The 15,635-nt window shown below is 41.1% G+C and overlaps 1 protein-coding gene across 9 annotated transcripts in view; it reads right to left on the bottom strand.

The window, feature by feature from the left end:
- The window catches only part of NEDD4L (NEDD4 like E3 ubiquitin protein ligase), a 374,946-nt gene that overhangs the window by 88,285 nt on the left and 271,026 nt on the right, over positions 1 to 15,635 (bottom strand). For all 9 annotated transcript variants that reach the window (XM_084629494.1, XM_084629492.1, XM_084629493.1 and 6 more), the window contains 3 exons: positions 10,637 to 10,698; positions 10,414 to 10,516; positions 1,542 to 1,708 (listed from right to left, as the gene is read on the bottom strand). In XM_084629494.1, coding sequence (XP_084485620.1) covers positions 1,542 to 1,708; positions 10,414 to 10,516; positions 10,637 to 10,683 — 317 coding nt within the window. In that variant the 5' untranslated portion in view covers positions 10,684 to 10,698. The remainder of the gene's footprint in view (positions 1 to 1,541; positions 1,709 to 10,413; positions 10,517 to 10,636; positions 10,699 to 15,635) is intronic.

The following is a 15,635-nucleotide window of genomic DNA, read 5'->3' as shown; positions in this document are numbered from 1 at the left end:
TACGGATTGGTGACCTACAAGGGCGCTTCCTTACTTCAGGATCTCTACAAATGTGTGTCAGGCGAGATGTCATCCTACTGAGTAAGCTGGGCTTTTGAGGTGACTGCCTGAACTTCAGTTTCAACACAGCCACTGTAAATTATCTAACCAGGCAGGCCAGAGAACACCCCTAAGGCTGGCTGCATTGTTTCCTTCTGTAAATGTCCCCAAGGCTCTTGCAGCTCTAGTACGTGTCAGATTTTACCTTTCAATGTGAGCCTACCTTAACTTGTGAATGGGAGTTGCATGAGAAATATCATATGCATACAAATTATAAAGAGGAATGGTGAGCAGAGATCTAGGTTGTATGGTTACTATGTAAATATAATTAACAAATTACATAAATCTGACCCCCTGTCAGTGAGGCTCAATGAAAGAGGAAGTCAGTCTGCCTTTATAAAAACTGAATTGCGAGAGAAGGGCTAGGTTAAAACAAACAAACAAAAAAAACCAAAAATCCCTCTTCTTGACCAGACATCAAGACGTAAACCAACATCCTGAAGCAGCAAAACTAATTACAACCAATTCTGTTCAGTTAAACTTGTTCATTAATTCTATTTTACAGAGATAACATGTATATGGAGGGCTCAACTAGATTACCCTCTAGTTTGTTAACATAAGTGGTCTAATTTCTACAATCTGCAGCCAGTGGAATTCTGTTTAGGTACAAGGGCCTGATTTAGGTGATCCCAAGGCAGGATAGGGTATGATATTTGTAATAAGCACTTTACCATGTGCCCAATCCTTCTGAATACCCTTAACATCCACTAAAGCCATTTAAGAGTTGAGGGCATTCAGCAACATACAGAAGACACTTAACACCTTGTAGAATCTGTCTCTATGGGTTTGATCCAGCATCCACTGCAGTCACTGGAAAGACATCCGTTGACTTCAGTGCATTCTGTATCAGGTCCTATGTGTTTAAGGAATCCCCTGGCTTCAAACTGGGACTATTATATACAGAAAACTCTCATTTTTTCCTGTGCCCATGTCCCTGTAGTAATGAACACCTATTCAAGTGTTTAAGATTTTGTATGTGCTTGGAGATTGATTAATTCCAGATTTGTCTAAAATAGTAAAATGGTCCAGATGTGTGTTTCATTAGCTGCAACACAGGTTTTTAAAAAAGAGAATACCACTTTTTAAATGAGTACAATTTAATCTCCAAGTGAAGGACCTCAGCCTTTAATTCTCATCTAACTAGAGTGGTTGGTTTATGAAAAAACAAACAAACAACCCACACACACAGACCAGATTATATTCCCAGATGCTTATCACAATTATCATCAAATTTACAGCTAATCTGTTATTGTAAAGAACAACGTATGAACATTTTTAGGTCTTTAGGTCTTTTGTTTTAAGATTAGTTCAGCCTACTGCCTGGGATATCTATTGTGAATTCATAATAATAATAATAATAATAATGCTTGTTTGAAAGAATCACCATCCTCACTGATAATCTTGCATGTTCCACCAATTTATTGAACTGCTCTGACACTTACATTAAACTTGGTCGGTGCCACTGAGTTGTCCTGTTGTTATGGTTGACATAGTAAGTACGGCCCAAATTGTCCACTTTTTCTTCCCATCCAGGAGGCAGTGGAGGAGGTGGTAACTCCTCTTGATGATGAGATACAGAGTCATTGGAGTCAACCACCTCCCATGCACGCTTAGGAAGAAAAAATGATAAAATTTAAGTTAAACAAAAAAACGTTAAATTCCTGTGGATTTGGGGTATAATGTTTTCTTACATTTAAAAGTTTCTGAAGTGATGGATTAAGAATTAAAATTAAGAATAAAATTCAAATTGAATGAAACAGAACCTGTCCCACTGTTATACAATATGCCTCATACCTTGGCAAAAAAAAAAAAAAAAAGTATAAGCTTTTCAGATCATAGGATGTATTTAAACTATCTCAATAACACTTCAGTGTTAGCAAGTACTTTGTATAATGCTAACAGTCACTGTGTTATAGTAAGTTCACTTCTCAACAGAAATTAGACCAGTTAATTGTCCAAGGAGACGAGACGATGGGAAGTTAAAATGTATTAAAAATATATTGTATGCTTTGTCCTTTTCCCAACCCCCTAGTAAATTACTTTTCTTAGGACTCCATCCTAGAATCAGATCTCCTAGCACAGAGCCCTGTACTCGTGTCACCAGCTGTCAGTTTGGGTTCTTTCTAGATTGTGCTTCAGCCTCAGTAACAAGATTCTCTACACCAAATTCTACCCCCATTTGAACCTAAAAACCTCCTCTTACCCCTAGTCTGCAACTTTTCCCCCCAGCTGCACATGTGCAAAGTTACGCTTGCGCTTAAGCACGCTTAACTTGCTTAAGTGCGGCCTAAGAGCACTCCATTCCCATTGACTTCCACTGGAGTTGATGATGCTCACTTTCTCATGTTCACGTTCAGAGTCCTGTAATATTAGGACCTTGTGTGAGGCAGAAGGAGATCTAGCTCATGAAGTAAAGATATATAAAATCATATTTTAGCTAGGCAGATGGGGATAGATTCACAAAAGGACTCAGGTACCTAACTGCCACTTCAGACATTTAAGTTCAACTTTTCACAGTCATGGAGGTCCTCAAAGCCCGCACTCTGCTGCCCCTGCTCTGTAGGTGCCTAAAATCCTCAGGAGTCTGAGTTTCCAGCATTAAAGTCTCACCTAAGTTTCTACCAGTGAGCATGCATGTAGCTGCCTCTGTCTAGGCACCCAAGTGCCCATCTCATGCGTAAGCCACAGCAGGATCCTCAAACTAGGCATTCCTTGGCCTATCTTGCCTGCTAGGCCTGATCTGGTAGGCATGCTCTGAGCGTGCCTAAACTCACACAAAATGGCTGGGGGAGTGGAAGTGGGAAATGGATGAGAGGGACAAGGGATTTGAACTTGGATTTCCCACTTCTCCCTTAAGCACTGAACTATGGGATATCCTGATGTGGGGCTCTCTCAGTCTCTCTTGTTGAAGCTGTTCCACTGTGTATAAATAATTAAATGTGCACTGGGCCAGAAAGAGTGAGAATGATTCTAAAGTCCAGTGGTTAGGGCACTAACCTGAGAGAAGGGAGACCCAATTTTAAAGCTCTTCTCCTCACCATGCAGAGGAGGAAATTTAAGCAAAGATAAGTCCCTTTGAAGGCCAGGATTGAGGACATACCCCTCTCCTTGGAATTTTCAGCTGGGCAGCTAAGATGGCTCCCTGCTCAGCATGTTGGTTTGTGTGAATCCCAAATGCTTCACATGCATTATATAGAGTGCCTAGGTGCCTAACTGAGGGCTGCGGATTCCACTGGATGGCAAGGCACCTAAAAATTAGATGTTGCAACACTGAGCATTGCAACGTGTAAGTCCCTTTGGGGATCTAGCCCAGAATGACGCGGAATACAAAACAGGCACAGGGAGCAAAGGCTGAGTAAAATGCTGCTGTTTTTTATACATTGAAAAGTGTACTTAGCCTTATAAGTAATTCATTAACCACACAGTGAGCTGTAGCTAACGAAAGCTTATGCTCAAATAAATTTGTTAGTCTCTAAGGTGCCACAAGTACTCCTTTTCTTTTTGCGAATACAGACTAACACGGCTGCTACTCTGAAACCTCTCAAATAATATGTTACTAATGGCAGTGGTGTCTTCAAATTCCAGTGCAGGTAAATAATTACTGTATTTATTCATTTTGCCTTATGTAATATTTTGAGACCTATTTTAGATTGTATAGTGACTGTTTATGACAGCTTCAATCCACTAATTGTAAATTCATCAATAAATATTTCACTCCTATAATTTTTTTTGAAAAAAAGTTAATTTTTTAAAACAGGTGCTGTGCTAATTACCAGGAAATGCAGATTTGCTTTGGAGGTCTCCCCCCGCTGAGAGAGACAAATATTTTAGGATGAGATACCTCCAAAAATTTACTTTTTAGTAAAACAGAGATTACTGTCACAATATGGACATATGACAACTGCAGACTCATGGTAGAGTAAAACAACAATTGGGCTTTAACTAGCATCCACTGTGAGATCTAACTGAAATTAGAACAAAACAAGAGTTGAGAATGTTATATAAATTTACTGCAAGGCAACTGCTGTGACTGAATGAGTTTTTACACTCTGCAAAGTCAGTCCTGCCAAGAAAGTGACAATGAAAAATGCATGAAGACAGTTGAATCAAAGTGATCCTCCTAAGGGAGACTTATCTAATGTATTCTATTGTGTTTATGCCAAATATAAAATACTTGGATAGATTTTTCTGAAGGTTTTTAATCACTGAGTAAACTGCAGAAGAGGGAAAGTATTCAAGAGGGGATGAAAGAAAAATCATAATAGAACTACTGTAATTGAATAACGTAGAGTTTCAGAATCACTTGCAAGAGCTGGTGTGTTTGCAAAGGTATAGAGCATCAGTACCTACATCAGAAGCAAGAGGGAGATTAACTTGTTACCAAAACTTAAACATTATCATAATCATCAGTACATGTCCCTCTTGCTAGGCTGGGCAGATGCTTAGGAGGGTGGAGATCTGACTGGACACCACAATGCAGATGAAACCAAACTCTTGATCATAACCATGATAACTTCATGAAAAAAACTGACTGTGAAATTCTTAACAAACATCACATCCACCATAGACTCTCCACTGCTGAGGTCAGCCATACAGTCCCTGAAACCAGATCGTGAACAAACCGGCAGACAAAGGGGGCGCCATTGTAGTCCTCAACCATGATGACTACAATAACAAGGCCAACTGACTACTTTCTGACACCACTTATTATAAAGAACTCAAAGACGACCCCACACCACAATTTACCCTGGAACTTAAGGATAGGGAAGGATTTGATCATAAACAACTCAAAGAGAAACTCTAGAAACTCATCCCCCATGAAACCACCTCAGGAGCCTTCTACATGCTTTCCAAGATACACAAACAAGAGAACCAGGCAAACTCATCATATCTGGCCACAGCATTCCCAACAAAGAAATATTGGGATTCATAGAAACCATCCTCAAACCACTCACCACACAGAGAATCAGCTTCCTCCAGGACACAAATGATTTCCTCCACAAACTCCACAAGATTAACAACCTGCCTTAGAACATCATCCTTACCACCACAGATGTCACTTCCCTAAGCACCAACATCACCTCACAATGATGGCATAAGCTGCCTGCCTCAAATGTCGACAAGACAATGGACAGCCCTCAGATATCCACCCCAAACACACCAGCAAACTCATCCATTTCATCCTCACCCATAACAATTTTAAATTCAACAACAAATACTTTGTTCAAACCATGGGAACAGCATGGGTAGTAGGATGGCTCCCCAATATGCCAAACTTTTCATTAGCTACCTTGAAGAAGAATTGCTTGACAAGAGCACCAGAAAACCAATGGGATACCTGAGATACACAGATCATATTTCCATCTTCTGGACAGACAGCTTAAACTCCCTCATAGATTTTCCACAACAACTACAACCACCACCGCTCATCCATTCAACTTTCTCTGGAACATCCCGACACAAGCATCAACTTCCTGGACACCACAATCAGCTTCAGCAATGGAACCTTACAGACAACTATATACAAGAAACCCACGGATCACCATATCTACCTTCATAGATCCAGTAACCACTCCAAACACACCAAGAAATCTGTTATCTACAGTCAGGCACTCAGATACCACAGAATATGCTGAGGAGAAAGTGCGGGATATATATACCTGAATACATTTAAAACAGGCTTCGCCAAACAAGGACACTCCACCAGAGAAGCAGATCCCATCATGAAATGGACCACGCAAACACCCAGAGAACCTGCTTCAATACAGAAATAAAACCCCCTCTGACAGCATACCCCTGGATGTCACCCCTCCCCACTGGAACCCATACCGGGTATCATCAAACAACTACAACCAATACTCGATGGGGACATCATCCAAAAGAAATCTTCCCTTAACTCTCACTTCAGGCCTCCAAACCTCTCCAAGATCATCATCAGAAGCAAGCTCCCTACAGATCAGGACACACCAACTCAAAGCGGCATCAGACCCTTCCAGAACCACACATGCAAAATCTGCAGACAAATCTCCATTGCTACAATGATCAACACCTCCCACAGCACACCTTTCAAGATCCACGGACAAGACACATGTCTGTCACAACACCTCCTCCAGTGCACTAAATGCCCCAATAACAACTATGTGGATGAAACCAGACAATCCCTATGCTCGTGAATGAACTCACACAGGAAAATGATAAAAGACAACACCACCCCATCACCTCTGGGTGAACACCTTTCACGGAGCGATCGCTCTATATCATACCTCTCTCTCCTCATCCTCAAAGGAAACCTGTACCACACTTTCAAAAGACTAGCCTGGGAGCTTAAATTCATTACTCTGCTAGACATTAGAAATCATGGACTCAACAGAAACACTGGATTTATGGCTTATTCCAACAACTACTAACTACTAAACAGTCTGTTCCACCTCACATTTAGCTGAGATGCTGGGAGTACGTCTTCCAGACCTGAAGAAGAGCTTTGTGTGGCTCGAAAGCTTGTCTCTCTCGCCTAGGCCATGTCTATACGTACAGCGCTGCAGTGATGCAGATGTGGTGATGACACTCTATGCCGATGGGGGAGAGCTCTCCCATCAGCATAAAAAAACCAACCTCCACAAGTAGCAGAAGCTTATGCCAGCATAATTTATGTCACTCAGGAAGGTTGTTTATTATTATTGTCTCACCACAGGGTGGAGGGACAGATGACACTAAAGCCGGATCTACACTACAAACTTACATCAGGAGAACTACGTTGCCCAGGGGTATGAAAAATCCACACCTCTGAGCGATGCAATTACACCAACCTAACCCCCCTGTGTAGACAGCGCTATGCCAATGGGAGAGCTTCTCTTCTCGACATAGCTACTGCCTCTTGTGGAGGTGGATTAACTATGCCCATGGAAGAAGCTCTCCCGACGGTGTTGTAGCATCTTCACTGAAGTGGTGCAGCTGTGCCAGTGCAGCTTTTTAAGTGTAGACGTGCCCTGAGGGTATGCTTGAGCTAGCATGCTAAAAATAGCAGTGTAACTGGGGGGTAGTGCAAGTAGCCACTCGGGCTAGCCACGTGAGTATATGCCTGCCCAGACCCCCTGGGTACAAAGGTGTGCAGCTAGCCCAAGCCATCACCTGAGCTACCCCCAGCTACACTGCTACACTGTACAGAGAGAGTCAGAACTTTCCCTGAAGAGGAGGCAGAACACATGTATGTAAGAGGGGAAGAGAGAAAGCACGTATGCAGGAAGAGTGTAAAACTGTCAGACAAAGACGAACACAGGAATCACCATATTGGATCAAACCCATGGTCCATTCAGTCCAGTGTCCTGACCCAAACAATGGCCAGAACCAGATGCTTCAGAGGAAGAACCCTGCAGTAATCAGATGAGGAATAATCTATCCCGCAGCATAGGTCTCATCCTGAAGCACAAGGTCTAATATTCCTTCCAAAATATTTGTTGCCATTGATTATGATGCTGGATCATAGAATAGAATCATAGAATATCAGGGTTGGAAGGGACCTCAGGAGGTCATCTAGTCCAACCCCCTGCTCAAAAGCAGGACCAATCCCCAATTAAATCATCCCAGCCAGGGCTTTGTCAAGCCTGACCTTAAAAACTTCTAAGGAAGGAGATTCCACCACCTCCCTAGGTAACGCATTCCAGTGTTTCACCACCCTCCTAGTGAAAAAGTTTTTCCTAATATCCAACCTAAACCTCCCCCACTGCAACTTGAGACCATTACTTCTTGTCCTGTCCTCTTCCACCACTGAGAATAGTCTAGAACCATCCTCTCTGGAACCACCTCTCAGGTAGTTGAAAGCAGCTATCAAATCCCCCCTCATTCTTCTCTTCTGCAGACTAAACAATCCCAGCTCCCTCAGCCTCTCCTCATAAGTCATGTGTTCCAGACCCCTAATCATTTTTGCTGCCCTTCGCTGGACTCTTTCCAATTTATCCACATCCTTCTTGTAGTGTGGGGCCCAAAACTGGACACAGTACTCCAGATGAGGCCTCACCAATGTCGAATAGAGGGGGACGATTACGTCCCTCGATCTGCTCGCTATGCCCCTACTTATACATCCCAAAATGCCATTGGCCTTCTTGGCAGCAAGGGCACACTGTTGACTCATATCCAGCTTCTCGTCCACTGTCACCCCTAGGTCCTTTTCCGCAGAACTGCTGTCTAGCCATTCGGTCCCTAGTCTGTAGCTGTGCATTGGGTTCTTCCGTCCTAAGTGCAGGACCCTGCACTTATCCTTATTGAACCTCATCAGATTTCTTTTGGCCCAATCCTCCAATTTTTCTAGATCTCTCATTATCCTATCCCTGCTCTCCAGCGTATCTACCACTCCTCCCAGTTTAGTATCATCCGCAATATCATCCGGATATTCTTGATAGCCATATAATGTCCAGTCCGTTTTTGAATCTTGTTAAATTCTTAGCCTCAATGAGTTCCTGTGGCAATGAGTTCCACTGATTAGTCATGTGTTGTGTGAAAAAGTATTTTCGTATATCAGTTTTTAATTTTCTACCTTTTAACTCAATTGAATGCCCCTTGTTCTTGTATTATGAGATATGGAAGAGAGGGAGAACAGAAGTTCCTAATCTACCCTTTCTAGATTAGTCATTATTTTATATACTTTTATCATGTCCACTATTTTTCACTTCCTTTCTAAAGTTAACATTCCATATCCTTTTTCACTCTTTTCATATGGGAGTTTTTCCAGCCTTTTGATCATTTTTGTTGCTCTTCTCTGAACCCTCACCAGTTCTGCATTATCCTTTTGAGACTAAGTGACTAGTACTGAACACAGGATTCTAGGTAAGGCCATGCCCTGATTTAATATAAAAGTATAAAGGCATTCTAATGTTTCAGGTGCTATTCCCCATCCCATTTCTTAACATAGTTAGCTTTTTTGAATGCAGTTTTACAATGGGCAGAGATATTCACTGAGCCAAATACAATGATGCACGGACTCCAGAAAAGGAAAGCAAGTGCAGTGGGGAAAGGGGTAAGAGGATACCATAGAAGAAAAGAGTGGAAAAATGAGAGGGAATGAGAATGGTGGATAGACAACACAGTGATGGAGTAAGATGGAATGAGAGTGTGGAAGTAGAGGAAATGAGAGTGAGAAGGAAGTAATGGGAAGAAGAGTGAGAACATTTGCTCCAGGAAAAATGACAGGAACAAGGAAGTAGAAAGAAGAAGAAGAGAAGTAGTGGTACTTAAAATTGGCCACACTTTATATTAGGGTTCCTTGAAGAAATAGTTTATAAAGGGATAATAAATTGTAAATGTTTTAATCAATGGTTAATCAATTATTATTGAGTCCACTGGTCAACAGGCTGCTTATGGATTGCTTTTATAACACCTTCTCCTGATATCCTTTAACCATGCATAAGATATATGACTTATGTCTGTACATATGCATATGGCATCTATTAATCATTTATTAATCCTTCTCAAATTATTTATGAAGGTAACTAATATAAAAAAAAATGTGACTTCAAAATTAGACCACAGGAATAAACAGTGGAGCAAAAAGAGGTGTAGATACACGCTCTTAAAAAGGAAAGGCAAGAGGAGTGAACGAAAGAATGAAAGAGAGTAAAAATCAAAGAGAACATAGTAAGTTCATTTTAAAATTATTTGTAATAGAAAGGTGAACACTAAAATGATACAACAAACAAAAAGACGCTTGCTTTCATCATGAAAATATGGCTGTGGAAAAAGGTTCCTTTTTGGTGGAAAATAAAGCAAAAACTTAATTAAATGGGTAGCAATAAAAATGGACCAAAATAAAGAAATATATCACTTAACGAAAATTCAGTGCAGGAGGGTTTGGTTGTTGGTTTTTTTTGGGTGGGGGGGGGAAAGAGGGGTATTAGGTAGGTGAGGGGGTGCTAGCTAGTGCACCTTGTCTGGGCACTAAAGGAAGAAAAACTGCCAGGTTCAAAAAGACACAAATATAATAAACTGAGACAGACTTATTTGTCTAATCAAGATAAAAATCTTATAATTAAGTAGATTCTTTGGAGGAAGGAGTCTTAAATGCATTATTTTTCTGATGACAGCAAAATGTACAATAATGGCCTTGACTTGAAATGACTCATGACAAAGGCAGAGGAGACTAAATAAACGAGTAATTTCCTCTAGTTGCTTTCTTCAAAAATCATCATTTACCCTTCCTCCATGTACTACAGGATGGCATTGTGTTGAGATTTATACCTGGTCTTTAATGAGCCCAAAAACTTCAACATGGTTATAATATGGGACTGGGGGGAAATAGTAAGGGAAATAAGTGAAATTTCTTACCTCAGATTCCTCCCTTTGTTCACTAGTTTCTTCCTCTTGTCCTCCATTTTTTGGCATATAGGCCATTTTCAGTCTCAAGAAACCCTTCACCCGAGATTTGTGGCTAAAGAACAAGACAATATTAACAAAGGAGATTAATCAAGCAGTATTATTTTAAAAATAAAGTATTATTTCTTTACTAAGTTAGTTAAACAGAATTTTTGTTGGATACAAAACCCCTCACCTTCTTGGTCTGAGAAGGAAATCCTTAAATGTGTATGGCCTTTCCATGGTTGGGTCTTCTGTCTAAAGTCATAAAAAAAATAAATTGAAGTGCTGACTCTCAAGAATACACAAATACACACTACATTTGTTATAAGGGTTTACTAGAAACACTTGAAAAACATGTTTGAATAAACTAAAGTAAAAGGAAGCGCTGGTCTACCAGTAAGAGGTGATATTTATAGGTGTTGCATATTATTGAATAATAGGTCCACTAGATGTCGCTATAAACACCAACAGTAAGTTGGACCAGGAATCATTTATGTACACTATTGAAATATTTACAAATCAGTGAAGAGAGGAAGAAAAAAATCTGAGTAAAACAACTCACTATAACTTGCTCCAGCCACCTAACAGTAATGTTTTAAAATTACAGTGCATTGTGCTCTGATTTCAGCCAGAAGAAGCTGCATAAATATATGAATAACATTTCTCACCCCTTTGAAGAAGGTTAATAAAACACTATTCAGCTATAAAATTAGCTTTCATTTCAGGATTTCACAGCACATCACAAAGACATCTAAGTCTCTCAACAAATCCACAAGGCAGCTAAGTAACACCAAGCACAGAGGTTACATTTTCTGATGTGCAATGTTACCAATTCTCCTAATTTTATCATGAATGTCATGATCTTTGCTGGTTTTCTTAAAGCTGTAGCTCTTGGAGTCTTTTGCTTACAAGAGAATCTCATCTTTCATTTAACATCCTCCCTACCCCTCCAAGATTCTAGCCTTTAAGGTTGTGGAAAAGCTTGGGAACATGAACCATAAGACTCAAAAACCAGAAGTCAAATGAGAACCAAAAATGTATTGTTTTTTTTTTAAAACCCATGAATTTGGGGGCCTGATTCAAGATTTTTGTACACTTGGGGTTGGCAATACTGTAATTGTACACTAGTTGTCCGCTCACACAGAGCTAGCTCAAATCTGATTTCTAGGAGTGCTGGGCTCCCAAAACTCTACTTGAAGACCATAAGAGATCCAAGTCCTCAGCATCTCCAAAAATCAGAAGGGTATTGTAGTGATGCAGAGTGGCCTCCATCCGGACTAGAGAACGAGGGAGCACTACACTCCCCTTGGTGGGTGGAGCCAAACCCACCCTACCACACCCCCCTCCCGAGAAGTACCAGGGCGGGGCAGGAAATATGAAAGGAAGGCTCTGCAGCAGAGTTGGGCTGGAGCCAGCAGAGAAGACAGATGCCTCCGCCTTGCTGCAGCACCCAGGAGCAGAACCTGTACCCTGCCGTGCCCTGTCCCCAGAGGAGATGAACACAGATGAGGACTTGCCAGGACTACCAGCGGCCGTATACCCCGAGGAGCCTGAGAACCTGTGGAGGCTAGAGGTACCAAACCCCGGGGAGGCAGGATGTAGCCCAGGGGCAGCCCACGACTGGCTGGCTACAGGGCTGACTGCATCTCAGTCGGCGTGTTGTGGCTGGAACCCTGCCGACCCAGTGAAAGACCACTCTGCCACTGTTCGGGCCCTGGGCTGGAACGCGGTGGAGTAGGGCGGGCCCGCGTCCCCCTGCCATCCCAACCCCGGGATGGCAGACTCCCCACTTTAGGCCAGGAGGCCTGTGCTCTGTGAACCTCCCTGCTAGCACCCTAGACTGCTTGCTGGATGTGTAAACCCCTTTCAGAGCCCCTAGACTGTATGGGCGCTCCCCCTTACCTGAACTCCAAGACTGTGTGTGTTTGTTGGCTGCCTGAGCAGCCTGCTCCCTGCTCTGCCCCACCCAAAGGACCAGAGCTAATTGACTGTGTTTGTTTGCTGGCTGGCTGCCTGAGCCCACAAGCCCAAGCTAAAGCCTGCTCCCTGCTCTGCCCCGCCCAAAGAGCTACAGCTTATTGACTTGGTGTATTTGCTGGCTGCCTGAGCTGGGAGGCTGAGGCTACAGCCTGCTACCAGCCCAGCCAAAGGACAACTGTTAAGTGTTGTCAGCCCCATTGAGGGGCTATGAGCTAGAGACTACGCCGGGCGCTGCCCGCCATGGGGCAAGAGCCCCAGACTGTTGTTGTCTGTTTGCCTCTGTCAGACAGACCCAGAGCTCTAGACTGTTTACAGCTTGCCCCCCGATGTGACCCAAGCCTGAGGACTGAACCCGAACAGAACGAGGCAGAGGGGCCTCCATCCGGACTGGAGAACGAGGGAGCACTACAGGTATCTCCAACTGGGCACTCCACATTAATGGACCCTTCTGAAAACTTGGGTTGAACTGATTTGTCCATGGTCGTATAGAACCATACAGCTGGAAAGCAGACCAAGGAGCACTGATTCCCATTCCCAACTGTAAATTCAAGGTCTTGTGTGTTGTATTTGCAAAAAAGGGTAAAAAGTCACTGATCAATATTCAAAGATTAAAAAAACTCCACACTAATTCCTTCAGGGTTTATAATTAAAGTACCATGCAGTTTTTTCATCTGAAAAGTCCTCCTTTCCTGCAAGTCATTTCCTGCATTCCATTTTCACTGAATTCCTATAAGAGACATATTTCCTTCTTTTAAAGAAGAAAGAATTAACAAGTGGACAGAATTCTAAAATATGCATAGAGATTAGATTTATCACTCCTCACTTCTATAATGTTTTACCACACTGAGTGACGCAGAGAATGTAAACATAAGTTCTGAACTCTGCTTTATTAGCTTCATCTTGTAGATGGCAAAGTTGAAGTCCAGAGACTTGCCAAACAAGTCAACAGAACAGACAGGATGAAAACTTAATCAAAGAACTCTTAAACTTTACTATGATGCTTTTCAGTAATAAAAGAAAGAATTAATGAGAAAAAAATTGATAATCATTTTATTTGTCAAATCTTCTATGTGGTTCCTTTAACATCAAATTACTATTGATACCTTATTACAAGGCATGTAGATAACTCACGATTACAGAGTCTGGAATCTTAGCCATGCACAGGGTAACACTGTGTTGAGACATCTTACTGATTGTGGAGAGAGAACTGGGAGCAGCTAATGCCTCTTCACACTAACTTACACAATATGTGCCTCTGTCAGTTCTCGCTCTTTATTTTTCATTTTGGCTAATTAATGCTACTAAAAACGAATGTAAAAATACCATGTGATTGTCCACACCATATGTGCTCTATAATATCTTGTATGAGATTACACAACATATTATAACAGTAAAAAGAAAAGGAGTACTTGTGGCACCTTAGAGACTAACCAATTTATTTGAGCATAAGCTTTCATGAGCTACAGCTCACTTCATCGGATGCATACTGTGGAAAGTGTAGAAGATCTTTTTATACACACAAAGCATGAAAAAATACGTGTATATAAAAAGATCTTCTACACTTTCCACAGTATGCATCCGATGAAGTGAGCTGTAGCTCACGAAAGCTTATGCTCAAATAAATTTGTTAGTCTCTAAGGTGCCACAAGTACTCCTTTTCTTTTTGCGAATACAGACTAACATGGCTGTTACTCTGAAACATATTATAACTGTGGGGTTTATTACATCTAAATTGTATTTTGCCATATACATCTATAAAGGACAACCTTCGCCCACACATTACAGTACATATGCTGTTAGGTCTAAAAGTGCTATCATTTTTCATATCAGAATACATGATCGTCCAGGAACTTTACAACTTACGCTGTAATCTTCCAACTATTTAGTATAAAAGCAGCCAATAACAATGTTATGACCCAAGCAGACCTCACCTTTAAAAAATAATGAACTCATAATGAATAGTATGTAATATCTCAACATGGAATACACATATCCCTCTCCTGCTAAATATGAATACTGCAAATAGATATCAAACCCCATTCCTATAATACATAGCTTAGGAATTAGTTCATGTAAATATTTGTCACTTTCATGCAATACTATGTTCTGTGGCAGAGCTCCGACCTTGTCCCCGTGGGTCCCGCGCTATCTGTTCCCTGCTCTGGTCAGTCAGGGAACAGAAAACTGTTAATCCAGTGGCCAGTATATCTGCCTTCTGCTACACCCAACTGGCCTGGGTCTATCACAGTTCATACATTAAAACATAAACCAACTGAAAACTATACACTCATATATGATGTAAGTTTATAGTATTTATTAAATCCAAAAGTATGTTCAAATAATGTTAGGATTGCAACCAAGAAATTAAACGTTACTTATCAGTCAAACATATCGTAAGATATAAAATACAGGGTTACTTTGCTTTATTTACAAACATTAATGGATAGAAAGTCACTGAAAATGGAATAAGGATTTATTTAAAACATTTATTTATGCAGAAAATAAAAAAAAATTGGTGGGATCCAAGCTTTTTGTGCCCTGGGCTCTCAATTTTTGACATTTTCACTTGTAGTTAATTTAAAATAGGGAAATAATAGCTGGCAGAATATCAGGAGCACAAAAAAACGAACAAAAAAAAAAAAGCAAAAGAAAATTTGTTTTAGGCATAAATATTTACTGAAAAAAAACCCCTGGATTTTCTGGGACCAATAAATGGTGATAAATAGGCAGTCATATATATTGATCCAACTGGAATGACTCCACCTATGAAGTAAATATTCAAATAATTCATTCCCCTGCCACTCCAAAACTGTTACTGTGTGCAAGACTGGAGTAGCTTAGAAATGTATTTGAAAGCTGTATTATATAGTGAATAGGGACCAAAAGCTGCATGAAAACACATATTTAACTCACCTATTAAAGAAAGATAGCTTCTTCAATGTGCAGAGCCCTGACCAAGAGAGGACGCGAGCTACAAAAAAGATCATGAGTTTTTTACACCTCCAGTCCTATTGCTGGATTGGGAGACTGGGTCAAGTTCTGAGTTGCACAATTTGTAAGGAAAGTGGGGCACTCTGTGGCCTACCACTTTGCTAGTTCTCTAGGCTGGTCCTGAGCAAAACGCCTTCTAATACTATAGTTCTAGTAGTGGGTAGCCACTTTTCAGAGTTTTAAATTTCAGCCATTTGACATTTTCCCTTGCTGCATCCCTC

This window comes from Lepidochelys olivacea (assembly GCF_965140295.1).
Source record: "Lepidochelys olivacea isolate rLepOli2 genome assembly, chromosome: 5".
Taxonomy (NCBI): Eukaryota; Metazoa; Chordata; order Testudines; family Cheloniidae; genus Lepidochelys; species Lepidochelys olivacea.
Note: the sequence above shows the minus strand (reverse complement) of the source record. Positions and strands in the feature narration are given on the sequence as shown.